The sequence below is a fragment of the Lissotriton vulgaris genome, chromosome 3_1 (genome assembly GCF_964263255.1).
Source record: "Lissotriton vulgaris chromosome 3_1, aLisVul1.2, whole genome shotgun sequence".
NCBI classification, from domain to species: domain Eukaryota; kingdom Metazoa; phylum Chordata; class Amphibia; order Caudata; family Salamandridae; genus Lissotriton; species Lissotriton vulgaris.
Genome location: NC_141689.1, coordinates 722,690,933 through 722,712,955, shown reverse-complemented (window position 1 = coordinate 722,712,955; position 22,023 = coordinate 722,690,933). Strand labels below are relative to the sequence as shown.

General features: G+C 48.3%; 1 protein-coding gene across 2 annotated transcripts in view; it reads right to left on the bottom strand.

Annotated features, from left to right (window-relative positions):
• Positions 1-22,023, bottom strand: part of TRIM36 (tripartite motif containing 36) — a 589,030-nt gene that overhangs the window by 48,303 nt on the left and 518,704 nt on the right. For both annotated transcript variants that reach the window (XM_086961040.1, XM_086961041.1), the window contains exon 9: positions 9,712-10,009. In XM_086961040.1, coding sequence (XP_086817166.1) covers positions 9,712-10,009 — 298 coding nt within the window. The remainder of the gene's footprint in view (positions 1-9,711; positions 10,010-22,023) is intronic.

Below are 22,023 nucleotides of genomic sequence, written 5' to 3'. Positions count from 1 at the left end.
CTGGTTAGGCCAAAGGGGAGCACAGTAAATTGAAAATGCTTGTGGCCGACCGTGAACCGTAGGTAATGCCGGTGGGCCGGCAAGACGGTGATGTGAAAATAAGCGCCCTGCAAGTCCAATGCTACCATCCAGTCTCCAGGGTCGAGAGCAGACAGGACCTGAGCCATGGTTAACATTTTGTACTTCTCCTTCTGGAGGAAGCGGATGACGCCCTTCAGGTCTAAGATAGGACGCAGGCCTTTGTCCTTCTTGGGTACCAGGAAGTAGTGGAGGTAGCAACCACGGCTACTTTTGGCACAAGGACTCATTCGATAGCTCCCTTGGCTAAGAGAGCAGTAACTTCCTGGCGGAGAAGAGCCAAGTGATCCTCTAACATGCGATGGAGTGTTGGTGGCATGAAGGGAGGGGCAGTCTAAAAGGGGAGGGAGTAGCCTCTTCGGACTATCTGCAAAACCCACCTCTCTGATGTGATTTTGTGCCAGTGGAGGAGGTGATGGCTGATCCTTCCTCCCACTGGTTACTGGTGGCCCTGAAAAGTCGGACTAGGAAAGTTTGGAGGCTGCTGAGGGGGGTGGGGCATATGTTGACTGGCCCTCCCGTTGGCCCCCAGACCCGCAACACTGGGTCCCACGTCCCTGGCCATGCATAGGCTGGGTAGCTTGCGTGGCCCTGTGGCTCTGGGTGGAACAGGGTGGGGCACCCCTTCCATAGCCACGAAGGGGGCAAAAGGGAGACTGCATAGGGCGAGAAGTTGCTGCGAGGCCCAAGGATCTGGCCGTGGCCCTAGAGTCCTTAAAGCGCTTGAGTGCGTTGTACGCCTTGTAACCCAACAGGCGACGGCCATCAAAGGGCATGTCCAAAAGTGTGGATTGGGCATCCCCAGAAAAGACAGATTTTAACCAGCCAGGCGTGGCGCCTCATGGCTACCGACGTGGAAGGAATATGGTACTTACCAGTATGCATCTGTTCTTGGCATGTAGGGCTGCTGACATTCATATCTGTGCATAGATCGCCGCCTAGTGTTGGGTCCGGATGATTGCACATTGTTGTCCTGGAAGAGTCTTCGAAGTATCACGAGATGGGTGGCTCCTCCCCTGGACTACAGTGCACATGGGCATTCTCTCCACCTTCAGATTGTTTTTCGCCATTGTGGCAGAGATGGAGTATGATACAGTAAGTGATGTCTATGCTAACAAAGTAATATTGAATGCTACAGCTGCTACAGGCACCGAGGAGGAGGGTGGGCGATATGAATGTCAGCAGCCCTACATGCCAAGAACAGGTGCATACTGGTAAGTAGCATATTCCGTTCGAGGCATGTGTGCTGCTGAATTCATATCTGTGCATAGAATGTATAGCAGTCTCTCCCCTAGCGGTGGTTGCCTGTGCCAGCTGCAGCAGTCTGAAAAAGAGTTTTGAGAACAGCCTGTCCTACAGCTGCTTGGAGTGTACATCTACGCAGTAGTGTTTGGTAAATGTATGTATGGTAGTCCATGTGGCTGCTCTACATATTTCCTCTAGAGGAATGTTTCCTAGGAAAGCCATGGATGCTCCCATTTTGAGTGTGGAATGCGCTCTTGGGGGAACTGTTGAAGTGCGTTTAGCTTTAATGTAACATATTTGGATGCACTTAACTATCCATCTGGCTAAACCATTTTTTGAAATAGGGTTACCTTTGTGCTGTGGTGAAAAGGCAACAAACAACAGTTTCATCTTCCTGAAATATTTTGTCCTGTCTATGTAATATAGGAGAGCTCTCTTAACATCCAGTGTGTGCAGGGCTCTTTCAGGTACTGACTGTGGATTTGGGAAGAACACTGGCAGTTCTATTGTCTGATTGACGTGGAAGTGTGATACCACTTTGGGCATGTATTTAGGGTTTGTCCGAAGCACGACCCTATTTGCGTGAATTTGAATGAATGGCTCTTGAATAGTTAGGGCTTGCAGCTCGCTAACTCTTCTAAGCGAAGTAATGGCTACGAGAAAAGCCACCTTCTATGTTAAAAATTGTATTTCACAGGAGTGTAAAGGCTCCAAAGGTGGTCCCATTAGTCTGGTTAAAACAACGTTTAGGTTCCAGAGAGGTGAAGGTGGGTGTCTTTGGGGGATCACTCGATTGAGGCCCTCCATGAATGCCTTAATTGCAGGCACTCTGAACAGTGAAACTGCCTGTTTTGAAGGTAAGCAGCTATGGCTGCTAAGTGTATCCGTATGGACGTATAGGCTAGATTGCAGCGGTGTAAGTGCAAAAGATAGCATATGATATTTTGAACGGACGCGTCTAGTGGGTTTATGTCGTTGTTGTTACAATAAATGACAAAACGTTTCCACTTTGACGCATAGCAAGCTCTTGTTATAGGCTTTCTTGCCTCCCTGATAATGTTCATGCAGTCAGGTAAGTTGAGGTAGCCGAACTCTAGGACCTCAGGAGCCAGATTGCAAGGTTCAGCTGCTGCGGATCTGGGTGCTGAATGGCTCCAAGGCTCTGCGTTAAGAGACTGGGTGTTAGTCGTAGTCTTTGATGAGGCACCACGGAAAGTTCTAGGAACGTGGTGTACCACGGTTGCCTCGCCCATGTTGAGCAACTAGGATTAGCGTTATGGAGTGCTGCCGCAATTTGCGTGCCACCAGCGGTATCAACGGTGCTGGTGGAAAAGCGTAGGCAAATTTGCCTGACCAGTTCATCCATATCGCATTGCTCTGAGACTGCGGGTGTGGGAACTTTGCGGCGAAGGACCGGCATTTTGCGTTTTCTTTTGTGGCAAACAGATCTATTTCTGGTTGTCCCCACTGTTGGAAGTACGGTTAAAGCACTGAGGGGTGAATTTCCCACTCTAGCACTTGCTGGCTGTGTCTGCTGAGCAGATCCACTATCTGATTGTCCTTGCCTGGGAGGTGTTCCGCCATGAGAAAAATGTTCCTCTGGATGGCCCACTTCCACACTATTTGAGCCAGATGCTACAGCTGTGGAGAGTGTGTTCCTCCATGTTTCTGTAGGTAGTACATTGCAGTCATGTTGTCCGTCCGGATCAACACGGTTTTGTTGCACAGATGTACTTTGAAAGCTTTGATTGCCATAAAAATTGCCATCAGCTCTAGCAGATTGATGTGCAGTTTTTCTTCTGCTGCGTGGTCCATAGGCCCTGTACTGTGTGGTGGAGGACATGGGCTCCCCACCCTATCAGGGATGCGTCCGTTGTTAGCACAATTTGTGGTACAGGCTCCTGGAACAGTTGTCCCTTGCAAAGGTTTTGTGGTTTCCACCAATGCAGAGAGTTGTATGCACGACTGGTGACCAACACTAGGTCGTTTAATTGTCCCTGAGCCTGGTTCCACTGCCGTGCGCTAGGCACTCCTGCAGCGGACACATGTGAAGTCTTGCGTGAGGGACTATGAAGATGCACGAGGCCATCATGCCTATCAGTTGCATAAACACTCGGGCTGGGAGTGAGTGCTGTGGCCTGAACTTCTGGATGAGCGTTTGAATGCTGTTTATTCTGGCAGAATTTGGTTGTGCTTTTGCTGCCAGTGTGTCTATTGTTGCTCCCAGATACTGCTGCACATGGGCAGGCTGAAGATGGGATTTGTTGTAGTTCAGCGAGAAACCTAGACTGTGCAGGAGGTAAATAGTGCACGACATGTGGCTGGCACATTGCTGGGCTGACTGCGCTTGTATGAGCCAGTCGTCTAGATATGGATAGACATGTATATGCTGTCTTCTGAGGTGTGCAGCTACTGTCGCTAGGCACTTGGTGAACACCCTTGGGGCTGTTACCCCAAAAGGGAGGACCTTGAATTGGTAGTGCTGAGTTAGAATTGTAAACCTGAGGTATTTCCTGTGTGCCGGGTGTATAGGTATATGGAAATATGTGGCTTTGAGGTCCAGTGTTGCGAGGAAGTCTCCTTGGCGCAAAAGTGGCAACACTTGCTGCAGAGTGATCATGTGGAAATGCACTAATAAGATGTATTGGTTTAGGGGCCTGAGGTCCAAAATTGGTCTGAGAGACACGTCCTTTTTGGGGATTAGAAAGTACAGAGAGTACACCCCTGTACCCTGGTGTTCTAAGGGTACTAGTTCTATGGCCCCCTTTTGTAGCATGCTGATGACTTCTTGCTGCAATAAGTGTAGGTGTTCTGCGGACATAGGACGTTGTTTTGGGGGTATGTTGGGCGGTGTGGAGATTAACTCTAGGCAATAGCCATGCTGTATAATTTGCCTCACCCACCTGTCTGTAGTTATGTTTTCCCAGACTGGCAGGAACTGCTGTAATCTTCCCCCGACCGGTGTTACATACTCTGGGGGCAGTGACAAGAAGTTACTGTTTGGTGTTGGTGGAGGATCTGGTGCTGTTATTCCCTCGTCCTCTACCCTTGGTGTTATTGCCACGGTATCCACCTCTACTGTTTTTGTTGTAGGTGTTTTGCGTGTTGCCTTTATTGTAAGAGGTTTGCTGTGTTGAGGCTCCTCTAGCAGCTCCTCTGTTGCCGGAGCGACGAAAGGAACCGCCTCTATATTGCTGTGACTGCAAGGCACCCATAGACTTGGCTGTCTCGGTGTCCTTCTTCATCTTGTCTAATATTGTGTCCACATCAGGACCAAATACATAGTCTGGGTTTACAGGTTGATTAAGTAAAGTGGTTTGAACTTCATTTTTAAACCTAGAGATGCATAGCCACGCATGTCTTCTGAGCATGACAGTGGTGTGGATAGCCCTGGCTGCTGTGTCTGCTGCAACTAAGGCACATTTGATGGAGGCGTTAGATATGAGCTTTCCCTCTTGTATTAGAAATTCTGCCTGTTCCTTATAAAGGTCTGGTAGATGTTGGAAGATTTGCTCCAGTGTGTCATAGTGCGCCTTGTCATACCTGGCTAACAGGGCTTGCGTGTTTGCAATTCTCCATATGTTAGCTGCTTGAGCAGCCACCCTTTTGCCTGAAGCCTCCAGAATTTTGGACTCTTTGTCTGGAGGTGGAACTTCGCCAGAGGTTTGAGAATTAGCACGTTTACGTGCATTGGAGACGACTAAAGAGTACAAAGGCAGTTGTCCCTTAATGTATGTAGGGTCAACCGGTGCTGGCCTGTATTTTCTTTCTATCCTAGGGTAAATGACCCGTGCCCTGGTTGTGTCTTTAAATATGTCCCCTGCATGTTTAAGCACCCCTTTTAGCATTGGCAATGTTTTGACGTTTTTTTCAGAGATGCTGAAAGTGTCAAAGAGGAAGTCTTCATCAATGGGATCTGCATGCATCTCCACATAGTGATTATATGCTGCCCTTTCTATTAGTGCGTTGAAGGCAGCTGTGTCCTCTGTAGGCAATGTTTTAACAGGGTATGCAGTATTGTCTGGAATTGTCTGAGAGTCTCCAGGATCTACAGGGTCAGACCATGGCTGAGCTTGTATGTCCTGGTCATTATCCGTTGGATAATTGTACTGGTCATTGTCCTCATACTCCCCATAGTCATCTGTGCGTGTGAGCGAGTACGTATAGGTTTCTTGCACATATGGAGTGATAGTCTCAAAGAGAAATGGAGATGTTGAAGTGTCTCTTTTTCTTTTTAGAGGTATTTTGTAGGACTCAACGTTAGTGTCCGGTCTGACTTTTCTTTTTAATAGGGTAACCTTCCCAGTATCGGGGTCAACATACAGTTTGGACTGTTCTTCAGCTGATGTGTCCTGTTCCTCAGGTACTTTAGCTCTTTTCCCCAATTTTGGCTTTTTTGGCAGGGTCGGTTCGAATCAGCTATCTTGTTCGACCGTCCTCGGCTTGACGTACGGAGGAAGTCCGAATTTTATCGGTCCGAGAGACTTTGGTTGTTGGACCGTTTTAGTAGACTGTATGATCTTTTTCGGCGCCGTGGTTATCGATCCGACTGTTTTTGGTTGTTTGATAACCATCCTTATTTATTTATTTATTTAAGCCATTTCTAAAGCGCGCTGCAACCCTACGGGCATTCTGGCGCTATAAAAGTGTAACTAAGAATTGAGCATCATGGGGCAGGAAAGGGGAAGTGAGCAATTTACTCTTGGGCAGTTAGACTTTGGGGAAGAGCCATGTCTTTACCTTTTTTCGGAAAGGCATCAGTTCACTTATTTTCCTGATTGCAATAGGGAGGCTATTCCAGAGATGGGCTGCCGCTATGCTTAAGGCTCTGCCACCGTGAGTAGCTTTCCTGATCCTAGGTATGCTAATGAGATTAGTGGATGAGGAGCGGCCCGGTGTCGACTTCGGAGCTTGCTGCTTCGGAGCGATGTTTTGTTGCCTTGGTTCGACGGAGCCCCGGCACGATTCTTGATTTTGGCTTGAGTGTCTTTGTGTGCACTTGCCTCGGTTGTTCGACCCGTATTTTGGGATCGACAACCGTTGTCCGTTTGAGTCCTTTATTTGTGTTGCTTGGCGTCAATGTCGTCGGCTCGACGGCCTTCAGCTTAATTGCGGACATGGGTGTAGTGGCTCCGGCCTCGACAACCCTTGCATGCGACTTCGGCGGGTCGACAACCTGTTTTTGTTTGGTCGGCTTCGACGGATCTGCCATTTTCGGTCCGAAGAATGGGATGTCGATTAGTTTCGGTTTCTGTTTAGGTTCTATCACTTTCGGTTTCGATTTTGCCAAAGTTTGGTAATGTCGCACCAATGGCTCTTGTATTATATTCTTAGCCGGGCTTAACCGCGGGGCTATAGAATCGACGTTCTGATCTTGGCTAAGGTCTTCCGGCGATGCCTCGAACCGAGCCTCTGGATTTGAACCTGCGAATATATGGGGCTCCGTACTCCCGGTTGGCCCTGCGTCCTCGCCGGAGTCGTCCTCGACGGCTCCGATGCCTGGATCGTCGTCCCCTACCTCGACAATTTCTTCTTCGTCATTGACGTAGTAGTTGGAGTCATGTTCAGACCCCTGCTCAGAGTGCTGACCCGAGTCTTCAGGCTCGACGACCTCTTCGTCGTCTTCAAAGATGTTCTCTGGCTCAGGCGCGGACTTCTGCATCGTCTGCCTCGCTGCTCGTCGAACCCGAAGTGTCTTTTTTGACCGAAATTGAGCACAAGCTGAGCAGTCGGCCTCGTTGTGTTCTGGAGATAAACACTTGTTACAGACTGGGTGTTTATCAATGTGTGGGTATTTAGAGTTACAGTTGGGGCATCGCTTGAAGGGACTTCGTTCCACCGACGATTGGCCCTGTTGTCGAGAAGGCCACGCGGCCCGATTCGACGTCCTGAGTAGAAAGAACAGGAATAAGTTGTTGGCACCGATCGGAGAACAATACTGACGCCCCGAAGGCCTTTTGGCCTTTAGAAAGTTTTTAATCTATTCCCGAATTCCGAGTAACGAAAGTACATCCGAACCCAATGGCGGAAAAAAACAATCTGATGATGGAGAGGATGCCCATGCGCACTGTAGTACAGGGGAGTAGCCACCTATCTCGTGATACTTCGAAGGCTCTTCCAGGACAACAATGTGCAATCATCCGGACCCAACAGTAGGTGGCGATCTATGCACAGATATGAATTCAGCAGCCCACATGCCTCGAACACTGTCCTAAGCAGCGAGTCAGCAGTAACTAGACCACACAGGATGGTGAACTTAGCTGGGTCTCGACCCTCAGCAACAGCACGGGTGAGTATGGGCCGGGCCTCCTGCTGGCACTGTGGCAGCACTTGAGAGAATGTAAACCACACCGTGTGTGTATAACGGCCCAAAAGACATGCAATGTTCACCGACCGCAGTCCTAAGCAGGCAGGAGAAAACATCTTCTTCCCAAGATGGCCCAGCTTCTGGATTCCCTATCAAGAGGAGCAGTAGGGCCTTTAGAGGATGAGGCTTGAACCACCAAGCTCTCAGGGGAAGGCTTTTGGGAGAGGAAAAGTGGGTCACCCTGGGCTGGGCAGTGGCTTCGGGCAATCATCCGGTCCACGGGAGCATCTGTATTGGGCTTGGACCAAGTGCCTAGAAGGATGTCAGAGAGAGCTTCATTAAAAGGCAGCAGGGGCTCCAAAGAGGCTGCTGCTAGCTGAATCACCTCAGTCAGGAGGTTAGTCCTGGCAGCCACCGTAGGAAACTAGAGGCCCAAGACCTCAGCTGCCCTAGGCAACACCACAGCGTAGGAAGCTACGGAGGAGGGAGAAAGCATACCAAGGTCTGGGAAGGTATCCAGATCACTGACAACACCAAACTCCTCTTTCCAGTCCGGATCCTCAAGTTGGTCTGCTAAAAGGTAAACAGACCCCCAGTATCTGACTGCCACTCAGGGCGGTCGGGAACGCAAGGGATGAACAGCAGTACATAAGTACCCTCCAGCACCGATAACGGTCAAAGTCAGTCAGGCGCCGTGTCCAAATTGGGGGTCAGGCCGGGGTCAACACTGGCTGTGGGCGCAACAGACGTTGGGGTCGTCGTCACTGGAATCGGTGCAGTGGAAAGTACAGTGAGGTCGAGCGGCACCGATCCGGATCCAGGCCTGGATCCTTGGGGACCCTGAGGCGCTGAGACCAGAGCCGCCGGCATCAAAGGCACAGGGCCCTCAGCCGAGACTGTGGGGCCCGAAGGCGTGCCTGCGGAGTCCGGCTACCCAAAGATGCTGTGCAGCGCTTCGTAAAATGCACGAAGCTGGGCAGGGGACGCACCGGCTCTGGGAAAAAGGGAAGCGCGGAGCAGTCCCAGCAGGCTCACAGGAAGGAGCCGGAGGGCAATGTCGCTCCGTATCCCACGTTGCGTCAGCTAACGGATGGGGAGGAGGCGAAGAGCGATGATGCTTCTTCACCTTCTTTTTGTGCTTCAACTTACCCGAGGAGTGTAAAGACTTAGAGGACGAATGGTGGTGGCTCCGCGACCAGTTCCGTGACCTAGAACGGCGCGGAGCAGACTGCCAAGCCTCCAAAAGCTTTTGGGACTGCTCCCGCAAAGACTTCGGATTCAGGGCTCGGCTGTCGGAGCACGACTTTGGGTTGTGGTCGCGCTACAGGCACCAGAGATACACGAGGTGCGGATATGTGACCAACATAGTCTCGTAACAGGTGTCACAGGGCTTGAAACCGGGCCAACAGCTGGACATCCCTCGTGGACCAGGAGTAGAAGACTCAAAAAGATGTAGACAAAAGTTGAAAAAGAGTGAGTCAAAAAGTGACTCGGGGGGACGCTCTCTCCGGATCAGCGCTGGCTGGTACGGAAAAAGAAAGAACTGAAGTTAGCGGGCAGGGGCAGCATCTAAGTGGCCACCGTGACGTCATCCTGGCAACCACGTTGCCGACGACCGACGCAGAGTCGACCAACGCCAGCTACAGAACCGCAGGGGTACAGCTACGAAAAAATTTCTCCAGATCCATTCCGATGCTTGGGGTAATTCTAAGGTAAGGAATCTATAACTCGTGCTGGTACAGTCATCAGAAAGCTAGGCTAAACAGAACCAATACATAAACTGGGCATGCATATTGTGTGCAAATATTAAAAGAGCTGACATAAACAGAGCCCTGGTTTATTTAGCAGCACAGTGGCACAATCCGCGTCTTGCAAGAATCCAAACTATCCCATAATATGAGTGGGTCTTATCAAAGCTCTTATATAATCACAACGCTACCATCATTAGTCACCTCACTGCGCTTAACCAAATAAGACAAGTGGATTTAAAAAAAAAAAAAAAGAATTAGGAGTCTTGTCCCTTGGTTGAGTAGATATTTTATAAACATCTGTGCCCTTTTTAGAATAGATTTTAAGTTTACCTTGGACTGCTGATATCACGAGGATTATGAAGCCATTCTTGTAACTTAGTATCGGATGTAACACCAACTTTTACCAAGTAAGAAGATGAATCAACATGGAATGCCCAGAAATTTCTTCCTTTTGTAATTCCAGTGTCTCCAATGAGGTAGTCAAGACACATATAACATCCAACTTGGATTCTTTCAGCCCCAAGTAAAAGCGGAAATCCAGCCACGCTCTCCACAGTGTCTCGCCGTTTATTCAGCATAAGGCGTTCTTTGTTGTACCCACATTTGTCATCAAAGAGGAAGCTAAATACTAAACCAGAGAAATAAAACATTACCGCTTGAATAAAACTCTCAATACACATATGCATCAAGTAATTGGTTTGTGGAATGCTAGTACACAGTTACACTTGAATATAAATAATTTTCCCAAAGTACCTTAAAGCTAAACCTCAGTAGTGCAGCGCTCACCTTCTGTTGTGTGCTCTTGAAATCTTTTGTTGGATCAAGATCATGTTCTCTAGTTTTAAACACACAAGCTAAGCATCTATGTTACATAGTCAACAACAGTAAATCTATAGTTATGCTTAAATTAATTGGCCTACTAATTAGTTGGCCGACGGGGAAAAACGTTTTTTGATGGCTGATTTCTAATAACTATGAACCAGTATTAACAACTCTACATGAAACTTACAATGACGTATGCAAGTTTTATAGAGAATTTCGAAGCGATTGACACATTATTAGCAGTACATAGCTATGGCAAAGTTAGTTTGTGTCCCAAACAGGTGCAGGTGTTTTTATATAGTTGACTTTTTTTTCAGGCCGCATGACAAGTAATCAAAATGAATTCCCTGTAATCATGCTAATGCATGGACTTGCATTATACGTAACAATGAGGATTGATATAGGCTATATACACGTAACTTAATGACATGTATCACATATTAAAGAGAACTGCTTCGGATTCATACAAATTTACATCAAGATAAACAATGTTTTAAAACACAAGATTTTATTTTGAATTAGTTGGGGGTGGGGTCAATTCTGGAAGAAACCACATTTGTTACAAATTTTGTTGAAGCTAAGAGATCTATGTTAAATTACATGCGTTGGCACTTGCTGAAGATTGAGGATTGAGGATTTTTTGAATATGTAATTGAATGTCCTTTCTGTAGTCACGCGTGTGATGGTAAGTAAATTGAAACATCATCCACCTGCACGGGCCTCCACTATGTAGCCTGCATGCATGATTTTGAAATGGGATCAAGAATCCTGCTGCACTAAGGGAAATGAAACATAGTCTACCTGCACAGGCCTCCACTGTGAAGCATGAGTTTTAAAATGGAAGAAAGAATTAGGAATTCAATGGAACATCATGATAGTATTTGGTTTAATAAATTTGTAAGGGGTATGGTTTTGAGAAGCTGAAGGGCAAATGTGAGTAGCCAGGTAGATTTTTCTTCTCCCAATCATTGTACCACGTATATTATAAATGCTGTATTTAGGGGCATGCCTGCCCTGGAGTGAATAAGAATAATTTTTTTAACTTATTTTAAAACTTGTACTGCTCTGTGGTCCTTGCTGGTTCTTCTTTTCTACTGGCTTCTGGGTTTATGGAGTTTGTTCTTATGGGCTCTTTTCTGATTGACTGGTAATTCCTGGGCTGTCCTTTTTTTAAATGTTTGTGATCTGATTTACTTGGGGACCTAAATGGGTGGCTACTTCTTTCACTCCCGACTCTGACCATTGAAACACAAACTCCAAAGCAGTAACAGGTTAACATCAACCCAAAATATTGAATTTTTAGATTTTAACTGGTGTCGGCTTATGTTTTTGGGAAAAATGTTTTTCTGAATTTAATGTCTATTGAGGTTTTTTTTAATCATTCGGGGACTGTATTACAATAAGGGTACACCTTTAACTAGTTGCATCAGGAACAAACAGGGATAGGATATACCCTCTTACTTATAATGCGCTCTCCACAGGGCAGCTCTGAACTCACGCTGTTCTTGAACCAGTGCATTAGTGAAAGACGGGCCTGCTGACTCAAGCAATAGGTCTGCCTTTCACAATGAAAAACGCAACTTGCTGTACTTTCATGTGAGAGAGCAAAGCCCTGCAGATGCGAGCACTAAGTGAGTGCAGCTGAATGCAGAAGGATGGGTCATGAGAGGGAATGGGTCCTTGGTGAACGCACAGACTTACGCACCTCTGTGTAGAGCACAGCCAGTGCACCACCTAACACCCCTTTTGCCTTGCACACGCCCAGAATACAGTGAGGGCACAGAGGGAAACGGTTTTCCTCATTTGCATAGGGCCATGCACATGAGGGAACATCCCGTTAAGCTAGTGCCAGCGCTTTAACACAGGGGTCTGTTCAAGTGTCTGCAACTCCTTCTTTAATACTAAAGTAACCCAGTGCCTAGGGGTACAGGCACAGCTGCACCCCCAGGGTACACTACATATTAATGAGCCTGGTGGTTATTTTGTCAAATTTGTACTGTTTTAAGTAAGAAATATGTGACTGTCCCAATTTCTAAACATAAAAACACAATGATATACAAAAATACATTCCTGAGTGGGTTAAACTCTAAACAATTCACTGCCATATTCATGAGTCCTTACCACATTATTCTTTCTTTAAAATAAACAATACATTCTCGGCACACAAACCTTCAACAGTCATTAAATGGCACATACATTATCATTTTGTTCAGACGAATAAGTTACTTACCTTTGATAACTCTCTTTCTGGTGGATAATCGATCTAACTACAGATTCCTCACTTTAGAATACTCCCCAGGTACCAGACTAGATTCAGAAATCTTTTTCAAGCAGTATTCCTGCATGCAGCATTGCTCTGCATTAGCTCCATACCTCCCCAGGAATGATCAAGTGCCAGCTCAGCATGCTGACAGGAGTTTCTTGTTTTTCCCTTCCTGCACCCTCAGAGGTAGAGCATGAACAGTTACTGGTACCAGTGTGCTGAATATTAACTTGAGACCTTTTTAGTTTTTAATAGAGGCCACTCGACTGAACGGGGAGGTGGGAAGGCAGTGAGGAACCCGTGATTAGGTAAGAGTATCTACCATAAAGAGCATTACCAAAGGTAAGTAGCTTGTTCTTCAGATGGATACTTTGAACCGCAGATTTCTCACTTTAGAACAGATACCAAAGCAGTAACTCATCAGGTCCCCAAGTCCTTCAAAAAAGTGTGTAAAATCCTTCTCCCGCTGGACTTAACTATCAAGGCAGGAGTTCTTCTTGAACATGTGCACAGACGCACAAGTTACTTACTTGTGTAACAATATATCTGTAAGAGACATTAGTTAGTGATTGATTCCTTACCTTAGACTATCCCCAGGCGTCAGGCTGGATCCTGATAGTTTTTCTGCTTAGCAGTACCTCTGCGCACCTGTAGTTGGCGTCCTGCGGCTCCGCGTCCGACACTGGTGTCGTGGGCGCTGAGATGACGTCATGGAGAGTACGTAGGCGCCACCCATGCGCGCTGCCGTCAGTTCTGTACACAACTATTCCGCGCTGAAACGCAGAGCCATGCCAGAGACCGACAATTGGTGCATAAAACTGGGGCCCTAAAAGGGGATAACAACCCCAGTAATCAGTTCGCAGAACTAGTAGGATGGGCGGGGCGGTAAGGAATCTATCACTAACTAATGTCTCTTACAGATATATCGTTACACAAGTAAGTAACTTGTGCATCTGACACGTCAGAGATAGATTCCTTACCTTAGAATAGATACCCCAGCAATACCAAACCTGGTGGAGGGTCTGCGAACAGGATTACACCTAAAAGTCACGGAGCACAGAATGGCCAAAGAAGCCATCTCTCCGGACCTGACTGTCAAGGCAGTAGTGCTTGGTAAACGTGTGCAGCCAGGCCCACGTATCTGCCTGACAAATATCCTGTAAGGGGACACCGCGTCCCAAGGCAGAAGTGGCTGCATTTGCCCTGGTCAAATGGGCACGCAGCCTCACAGGAGGCTCCTTCCTCGCCAAGGAGTAACACACTTTGATGCACAAAACGACCCACTGGGAGATGGTCCGTTTGTGCACAGCCCAACCTTTTTTATCGCCCACGTAGTCAACAAAGAGCTGATCATCCACCCGGAACTGCTGTGTATGCTGCAGATCGAATGCAAGCACACGTTTTGGGTCCAGACGGTGGAGCCTCTCTTCCTCCCTTGAAGTATGCGGAGGCGGAAAGAAGGTGGGCACAGTGATGGTCTGCCCGATGTGAAAGGGTGTAACAACCTTTGGGAAGAAAGAAGGACGGGTCCTCAGAACCAACTTGTTCGGATGAACAGAAAGGAAAGAAGGCTTGAAAGAAAGAGCCTGGAGCTCACTCACTCTCTTGACAGAGGTGATAGCCACCAGGAAAGCAGTCTTGAGAGCAAGAAGACGTAAGGGACATTTATGAAGGGCCTCAAAGGGAGCACATATCAGAAAAGTCAAGACAAGATTCAAGTCCCACTGAGGCATTATGTAGGGCACCGGTGGAAACGTATGAGTAATGCCTTTAACGGAACGGTTAACAACCAGGAACTTAAAAAGAGAAGGCTGATCTGGAAGACATAGAAAGGTAGAGATGGCCGAAAGATAACCTATAATAGTGCTCAGAGTAGAGCCCTGCTGGGCCAAAGAGAAGGAACAGAAGAACCTCAGAAAGAGGGGCAGAAAGGGGATCCACAGCTTTCGCTGTGCACCATGCCACAAATCTGTTCCACCTACAGGCGTATACCGTCTTGGTGGAGGGACGTCTAGCTGCCAGAATGACATCACAGACTTCGGGAAGAAGATTGAAAGGTGTCAACTGTCGCCGCTCAATCTCCACGCATGGAGGTGGAGGCTTGACAGGTTCGGGTACAGTCCCCTGCTGCTGTGACAAAAGATCCTCCAGAAGAGGCAGACTGATCGGGGGATCGCTGCTCATACTGAGTAGCTCGGGATACCAAACTCTTCGAGCCCAGTTCGGGGCCACAAGGATGCGCCTGATCTTCTTCATCACTCTGGGCAGAAGTGGTATAGGCGGAAAGGCGTACAATAGACCGCAGCTCCACGCGACGAAAAGCGTCTCAGAGTGAGTGCAGCCTTGGAAATTTCAACACGCAGAAATGATGACATTGCACGTTCTCTTCGGTGGCGAATAGATCTAACCAAGGCTCTCCCTACTGCTGAAAGAGACCTTGAGCCACATCGGAGTTTAGACGCCATTCGTGATCCATCAAGCACCGGCAGCTGAGTTTGTCCGCTCTGGTGTTCAGAGAACCTGCCAGGCTCTTCGAGCAGTAGTAGCATTCCCCACCCCAGCTCCTTGAGACCCTCACGGGTGAGTAGTGAGCTTTACAAATGATATGATTGATTGATTACAAATGATATGATTGATTGAACCACCAAGGTAATGCCTTGATGTTCCATCCATGTCCAGAGGCGCAGAGCCTCCAGACAAAGGGTTCAGGACCCAATCCCACCCTGTTTGTTGCAATGCAAAGGGTTGCTGTTCAGACGTCAAAATCAGTATCTCTATCAATATCCCAGGTCTTCGGTATACGCCAAATCCCTGTGTAGCCGAGTATGCTAACATCGGTGTTAGTGTACTCTGCTACAAAGGGATTAGGTGGCGACCTATTTTTGAGAAGGAACCTGAACTCAGAGGTTTGAAGGCTGGGTATACTGAAGACCTGGGATATTGATAGAGATACTGATTTTGACGTTGCCTCGACAGGAACCCTTTGTGGGTTGGAAGTATCACCACAAATCGAAAGACTTTACATAGGAGACATAGGCTTGAGAAAGTCGCGGGATAACCTCCCCGTTTGCGACGGGCCTAAGGAGGGTAGGGGTGTGGTGTGTGTGAGGGGTGTGTGTGTGTGTTTATTTTTGCCAGGGCAAAAAGAAAAGGCAGAACAGCCATCTTGAACATATTGTAACACCCATCGGCCCAAAGTGATTGTTTGCCACCCTGGGAGGAAATTATGAATCCTGCCCCCCTACTGAATGGGTTTGCACCACTAAGGGCAACATAAAAAGGGCTGGTGGTTGCTGCACAAGTAGAAGAGGAATGGAGAGAATGATGATCTGGTTGGCCTGTGCGCAAACTTCCAGACCCATGTCAAAAAGCTTGAAACTTCTATGGTGACTGCTGTACTACCTGGCGAGGCTGCCTTTGCCTATATGTAAGACCTCAGGAATAGCCTAGGATTTTTTCTTTTTTTTTTGTAAATCTTTTTTTACTATTATGAAACATATCGACATTACAGTTCACTTTTCAGCATGAGCAGGAGACCATATACCTTCCAATGTTTCAAACCTGGAGTAGTAGTTTCATTGGTTCAATAGATTAGCACGAGCCTTCTCGTACTAATCCACTTAAGTTCTTTATTGGAACAACAACGAACAAAAGGTGGATTTGCTTTGTTTGATCAGCACATCTACAAAAAGATATTTCCCTTGTTAAGAGTTCAAATATTATACATTAGACACACTCTGTGGGAGTGCTGCTCTGGTATCGTGCTTATCCACCTGAAAGCAACAATCCACGATATCCTACTCGCTCAAGGTGGGACGGAATGTCGTACACAAATTATAACAAAAGTACCAGCGCACATCCCTTCTAGTTGCTATTATCCAAATGGCATTCAGCCACGGCAATCCAAAAAACAAGTTTTTTCTTACTCTCCTTTTAGTCCTCAAAGACATGTACAATGTTCGTTATGATTCAAAGGACATTTATTAATAATTTCTTTCTTTTGCCACACCGTCACAGCCGACGCGCGTTTCGCCCTCCGCGGGCTTTTTCAAGGCAAAGAAGTTGTATGGTGAGCAAAATAGATTGGCAGTGGTCAGAGTATCATATGGCCTGTTGGGCACTGATCCTTTGAATCTTTTATCTTATGCACCATAAGTTGAGCGTGTCGAGTATAGGGTTGAATACTCCGTTCTTTAATTAGTGCAACGGTTAATGCACACTACATGGAGCCATGATACGTTCCATCGCCGTGGCGTGTTATCCAGCGTTCGTGTGTAGTCCTTTCTGCAGCGTTGACTTTGGTTCCCTTTTCAGCATGAGCAGGAGACCATATACCTTCCAATGTTTCAAACCTGGAGTAGTAGTTTCATTGGTTCAATAGATTAGCACGAGCCTTCTCGTGCTAATCCACTTAAGTTCTTTATTGGAATGTTGTTAGTGATTTGTATATCCAACAGTCAGTTATGTCCTTATGTTCTGCCCTGCTGGTCGCTGCGCAGCATTTGTCCCGAATAAAGTAATGACTTTAAACACTATATTCTGTGATGTACCTAATTACTACAGAATAGTGTGGCAACGATCGGTTTGAGAAGAGACAAGTGCCAGATTAACCAACGGAAAGAGGAAATACTAAACGCTTACCTTCTGGAGCAAGACGGAACCTGACGAGGCTACTTCTGTTAACTTCACGGCATACCGAAAGGTACTTTATTCTATAACATTTAAAGGATTTTCCTTTAGAGGCACAGGCAGGCAGTGGGAGGTGTTATTAAGATTGAGACGCAGTTTTGGTCTCCGTTTCGTCACTGGAACGCAGCTGAACCGCAGTGTGACGTTCTACGTGCTTCGTACAGGAGCCATTTTTTTTTTTTAATAAAAAAAAACAACTATCTTCATTTTCAAAATCTTATACAGGGTGCGCCATCTGCAGTCCCAGGGCCGGCAGCTGGTACTAAGCAGTCACATCATTAAATTCCGACACAGCCTGTAGGCCGACATCCCAGAGGCTCGGCGGCGTTCAACAACTATCCAAGGCACTATGGTTCCAGGTATGTTCAAAGTGGAATTGCTGTAAAATCCTCACATTACATGTGCCATCATTATGTGTGTTGCTCACAATTCTTTAACCCGCTAGTCCCAGAAAACCGCAGGCTATGCACACCCTTAGTTTGAAACAGTTCCCCTAAATTCTACCCCAACTACCCCTCCCACCCGCAAACCGCCAGCAGTTCTCCTGCCCAAGTTGCCTCTCAGAGTAATAGTATCTGACCACCCTCCTTCAAGGAAGGGGGGGGGGGGGGGGGGGGGGGAGAGTGAATCGCTCAACCTCCTATTCTCCACCCCTGACCTGCAGATTCCCCCGGATTGGCTCCCAGGCAGCGCACCCCGCTCACCCCCAGTGTGGACCCTGCACCCCGGCTCCCCTCCTCCCGCAGAAACCTCTTTTCTCTGCCCTAGTTCTCTCTACTATGTGCCATCCCCAGCCCCAGTGCAGTCCCCCCATCATGTTCCTCAAGTGTATTCAGCTCGTCGGTGTCCCCATCCTGCTCGGTCTCTTCCTCCACCTCGCCAGCACTAATATATGTTTGATACAGTGTCCAGAAGTTCTTGGGCCGACTCTTGGGGGGGGGAGCAGTTCACTATATGCAGTACAGCATATCCCTAGCCCATCTCTTCTTAGTGGGTAGTGGGCCCCTCATCCAACAGGCGGCTATTACTCGCCTGGCGATCAACAAGGCCCTGTCAGTCAATCGCCTCAGTGCTACTGGTAAGGTTTTCGAGTATCCCAGCAGAGCTAGTGCCGGGTCGGCTGCAATCTCTACACCTAGTATCAGACCAAGTTCCGAGAACACTTCCCCCCAGAATTTGCTGACACCGAGACAGCTCCAGGCCATATGGAGAAAGTCAGCCGTTGGCGTGTGGCAGCGTTCGCACTCCGGGGATCGCCGCAACCCTTACCTGTGTAATCTCTCCGGGGTATAGTAGACACGGTGTAAATATTTAAAATGCACTAATCTGTGCCTCCCGTTCAAAGACAACCTTTTGGTGCTGAGGCAACAATACCTCCACATCTCGTCCTCTATTTGTATTTTTAGGTTGTGCTGCCATTCCGTCCTAGCTTTGGAAAACTGGGGCTTCTTGTGACGGGCTCCCAGCTTGTTTAAGTTAGTCACTAGCTTACGTGAGGACACTGTTTTAATCACATAGGTGAGTTCCGGTTCCATCAGGCCCGGGCCCAAAAGGTCCCGCAGTGCGCCCCGGACTCTATGATACTGGAAGCGTGTTAAGAGTGAGTTGTCCGTCTGCGGGAGGGATAACTGCTCCCATGTCCTCACCACCCCGCCCTCGAACATGTCCTCTAGTTTTGAGATTCCCAACTTGTGTAATGTTCTTATGACTCCCCTCTCTGTCAGCAGGGGGAGCCATACCGCCCATTCAACTCGCATTTGCGGGGAATACAGCAGGTCACAGTCCTGCGCTCGCGCTAGTTCATGCCAAGCGTGGTTCGTTGTCTTTATGGAGTCCAGTATGCCTACACCACGATCCACTGGGAGGCAGACCGTTGCTGGCAACGGTAAAGGTTCCGCGAAGAGACGCTCGAGTATGACGTGTGGGATCTGCGGGTTTCCATGTATCCATGTATGCAGATGCGCTGCCTGTGCTATCCTATAATATCTTTCCATGTCTGGAGCCCCTAGCCCCCCCATCTCGTATGGCAATGTCAGGATCTTTCACTGTATCCTAGGGTGTTTGCCCCCCCACGCAAGTCAAATAAGTGCCTGTGTCAGTGGTTTGAAAAACACCTTCGAGAGGACCACCGGTATGTTCATAAACAGGAACAGAAATCTCGGTAAAACCACTATTTTCATGATGGCGATCCTGCCCAACAGTGACAGGGGGAGTTTGCACCATTTGTCAATGTCATCTACCAGCCTGGAAAAGGCGGTGCCGTAATTCCCCCGAATCAGTATTTCAGGATCCGTGTGGAGCTGTATCCCCAAGTATCGAACCGGGTCCGTGGACCACTGCAGGGGATATTCCATCTCAAATGGTCTGGTGACTGGGGTTAACGGGAACGCCACTGATTTGGCCCAATTGACCTTCAGCCCCGATAGTGCCCCAAACCTCACTACCTCTCTGAGCACTGACTTAAGATTCGTCTCCGGGTCGCGAATGTACAGCAGGGTGTCATCAGCGTACGTGGAAATGCCTATCTTGTACGTTGGAAAAATTGATGCCCTCGGTAGCATGATATTCCCTAATCGCACAGGCCAGGGGTTCAGCTACCAGTGTGTACAATAAGGGGGAAAGAGGGCACCCCTGCCTTGTCCCTCTGCTGATTTCAAAAGGGTCAGTGACAGTGTTTCCCATCCGCAACCTGGCCGTGGGTCTATAATACAGCGCCCCCAGCATTTGCAGGAAGGGTTCGCCCAGTCCCAGCTTCCGCAATACTCTCAGCATGAAGGGCCACTCCACGGAATCGAAGGCTTTCTCTATGTCGAGGAATATAGCCAACGCCTTGTTTTCCTGCCGTACATGCTGCATTGTTCCCAACACGATTCTGATATTGTACGTTAGATTCCGTTCCGGAACGAAGCCGGCCTGCTCCGGCGTCACAAGGTCAGGGACGAGCAGCGCCAGCCGCGTGGCTATCACTTTGGCATACAGCTTGGCGTCCACGTTAATCAGGGAAAGCGGTCGGTAGGAGCCGCAGGCGTCTGGGGGTTTCCCGGGCTTCAAGATCGTGATCAGCAGAGCCTCGCTCATGGTGGGAGACATGGTACCGTCCGCGCAAATATCATCAAAGAGGGTAATCAGGCGTGGCATTAGTTTGTCTATAAAGGTCTTGTTGAAGCCTACAGTGAGGCCGTCTGCCCCCGGGGCGCTACTCGCACGCATCCCTCCCAGTGCCTCCCGTATCTCATCCTCCTGTACCGGCGTCGCCAGAAATTCCCTCATCGCGTCCGTCAAGAAAGGCATCCTGATGTAGCTGAGGTAGTCATCAATCTCCTCTTCCATATGGGAGGATTTTGACTTAAAGAGATTGGCATAATAACTTTTTAACTCAGCAATAATCTCTGTCTCGTCCGTAAGAACTTCCCCAGTAACTGATGTCAATTCGTCTATCACCAGGGGCTTCCTTTCCTGTCGCATTATTCTGGCTAGTAATGACCTAGGCCTGTCTCCCTCCCCGTAGACCCTTGCCGTAGCATACTTGCCCATATGTTGCACCTTCCTATCAGCTTCCTCATGGTAGTCAGCTATTAGTGTTTTGAGCTGATCGGCGGACTCCGCATCCGGGCTGTTTCGCCGCTTCGCTTCAAGGTCCTTTAGTTGGGCTTCGAGGTTTTTCAACCGTTGTCTAATGGCTTTGAGAACACTGGAGTGTTTGGCCATGGCCATCCCTCTAATGTAAGCTTTGAACGTGTCCCATACGGTCTGGAAACTATCAACAGTGCCCAGATTGGTATCAAAGAAAGTGTCGTCAATGTCTTCCGCTAGTTCCCCTCTGAACACTTCATCTAATAGAGAGTAAGGCGGGAACCTCCAGGTAAATGGGGGTATTCTTTTCGTCGGGTCACCAGGGTCAAAAGCAGGGGGGAATGGTCCGAGAGTGTACGAGGCAACACCACACAACCCCTGATACCGGGAAGCACCGACTGTGAGGCCGGGAAATAATCGATGCATGTGTGTATGTTGTGAAAGGCCGAGTAGTGCGTAAACCCTCCCTGAGTGGGGTGTCTGGTGCGCCAATCATCAGCAAGGTCTAGTCTCACCATTTCAGCCTGCATGAGGAGGGCCGCAGCCGCTGGCCTGCGAGTCGGCCCCCTAGATCTGTCCACATCTGGGTCGAATACAAAATTGAAGTCGCCTCCCCATAGCATTTTAGATGTCTCATAAGAACGGCAGCGCGCGGACAAGCCCGCGTAGAACTCAGGGTGGTCGTAATTGGGCCCATATACATTAACAACTACAAGGTTGTGCCTTTTACCCACACATCTTGCAATCAGATAGCACCCCTCTGAATCTGCTTCAATCAATGTCAGCTTTAATTGGTATCGTGGGTTGACCCATGTAATCACCCCTCTAGAGTGTGTGGTGAATACCGCTGCTAGGCTGGTATCCCTTATGCCCTTAGTATTGAGCATCTTGCTCTGAGAAGGGAGGTGTGTCTCCTGTATGAGTGCGAGATCAATAAGATGTCTATGCAGATAGTTCAATACCTTCCGTAGTTTGCGATGATCATTTAGCCCTCTCACATTCCAGGTTAAGGCCTGCAGTGTGTCCGGACCGCTGTCAACAGCCGCCCGCCTATGTCAGCCATCCCATTGGTGCAATCAGAGTGGCAGCGAATAGCATTACCTCCCAATCTTCAAACAGTCTCTGCAGGTCTACATCAATATCAACGTTACTTCTACAATTAAACTCGGGCGATACTCTGCATGGCGTAACTTTCAGTTCCCCCTGAGTACAACAACAACATCCCTCAACTTGCACTACCCCCCACCCACTGCAGACCACCCCCAAACTGGCCTGACAGGACCCAATCCCACCCT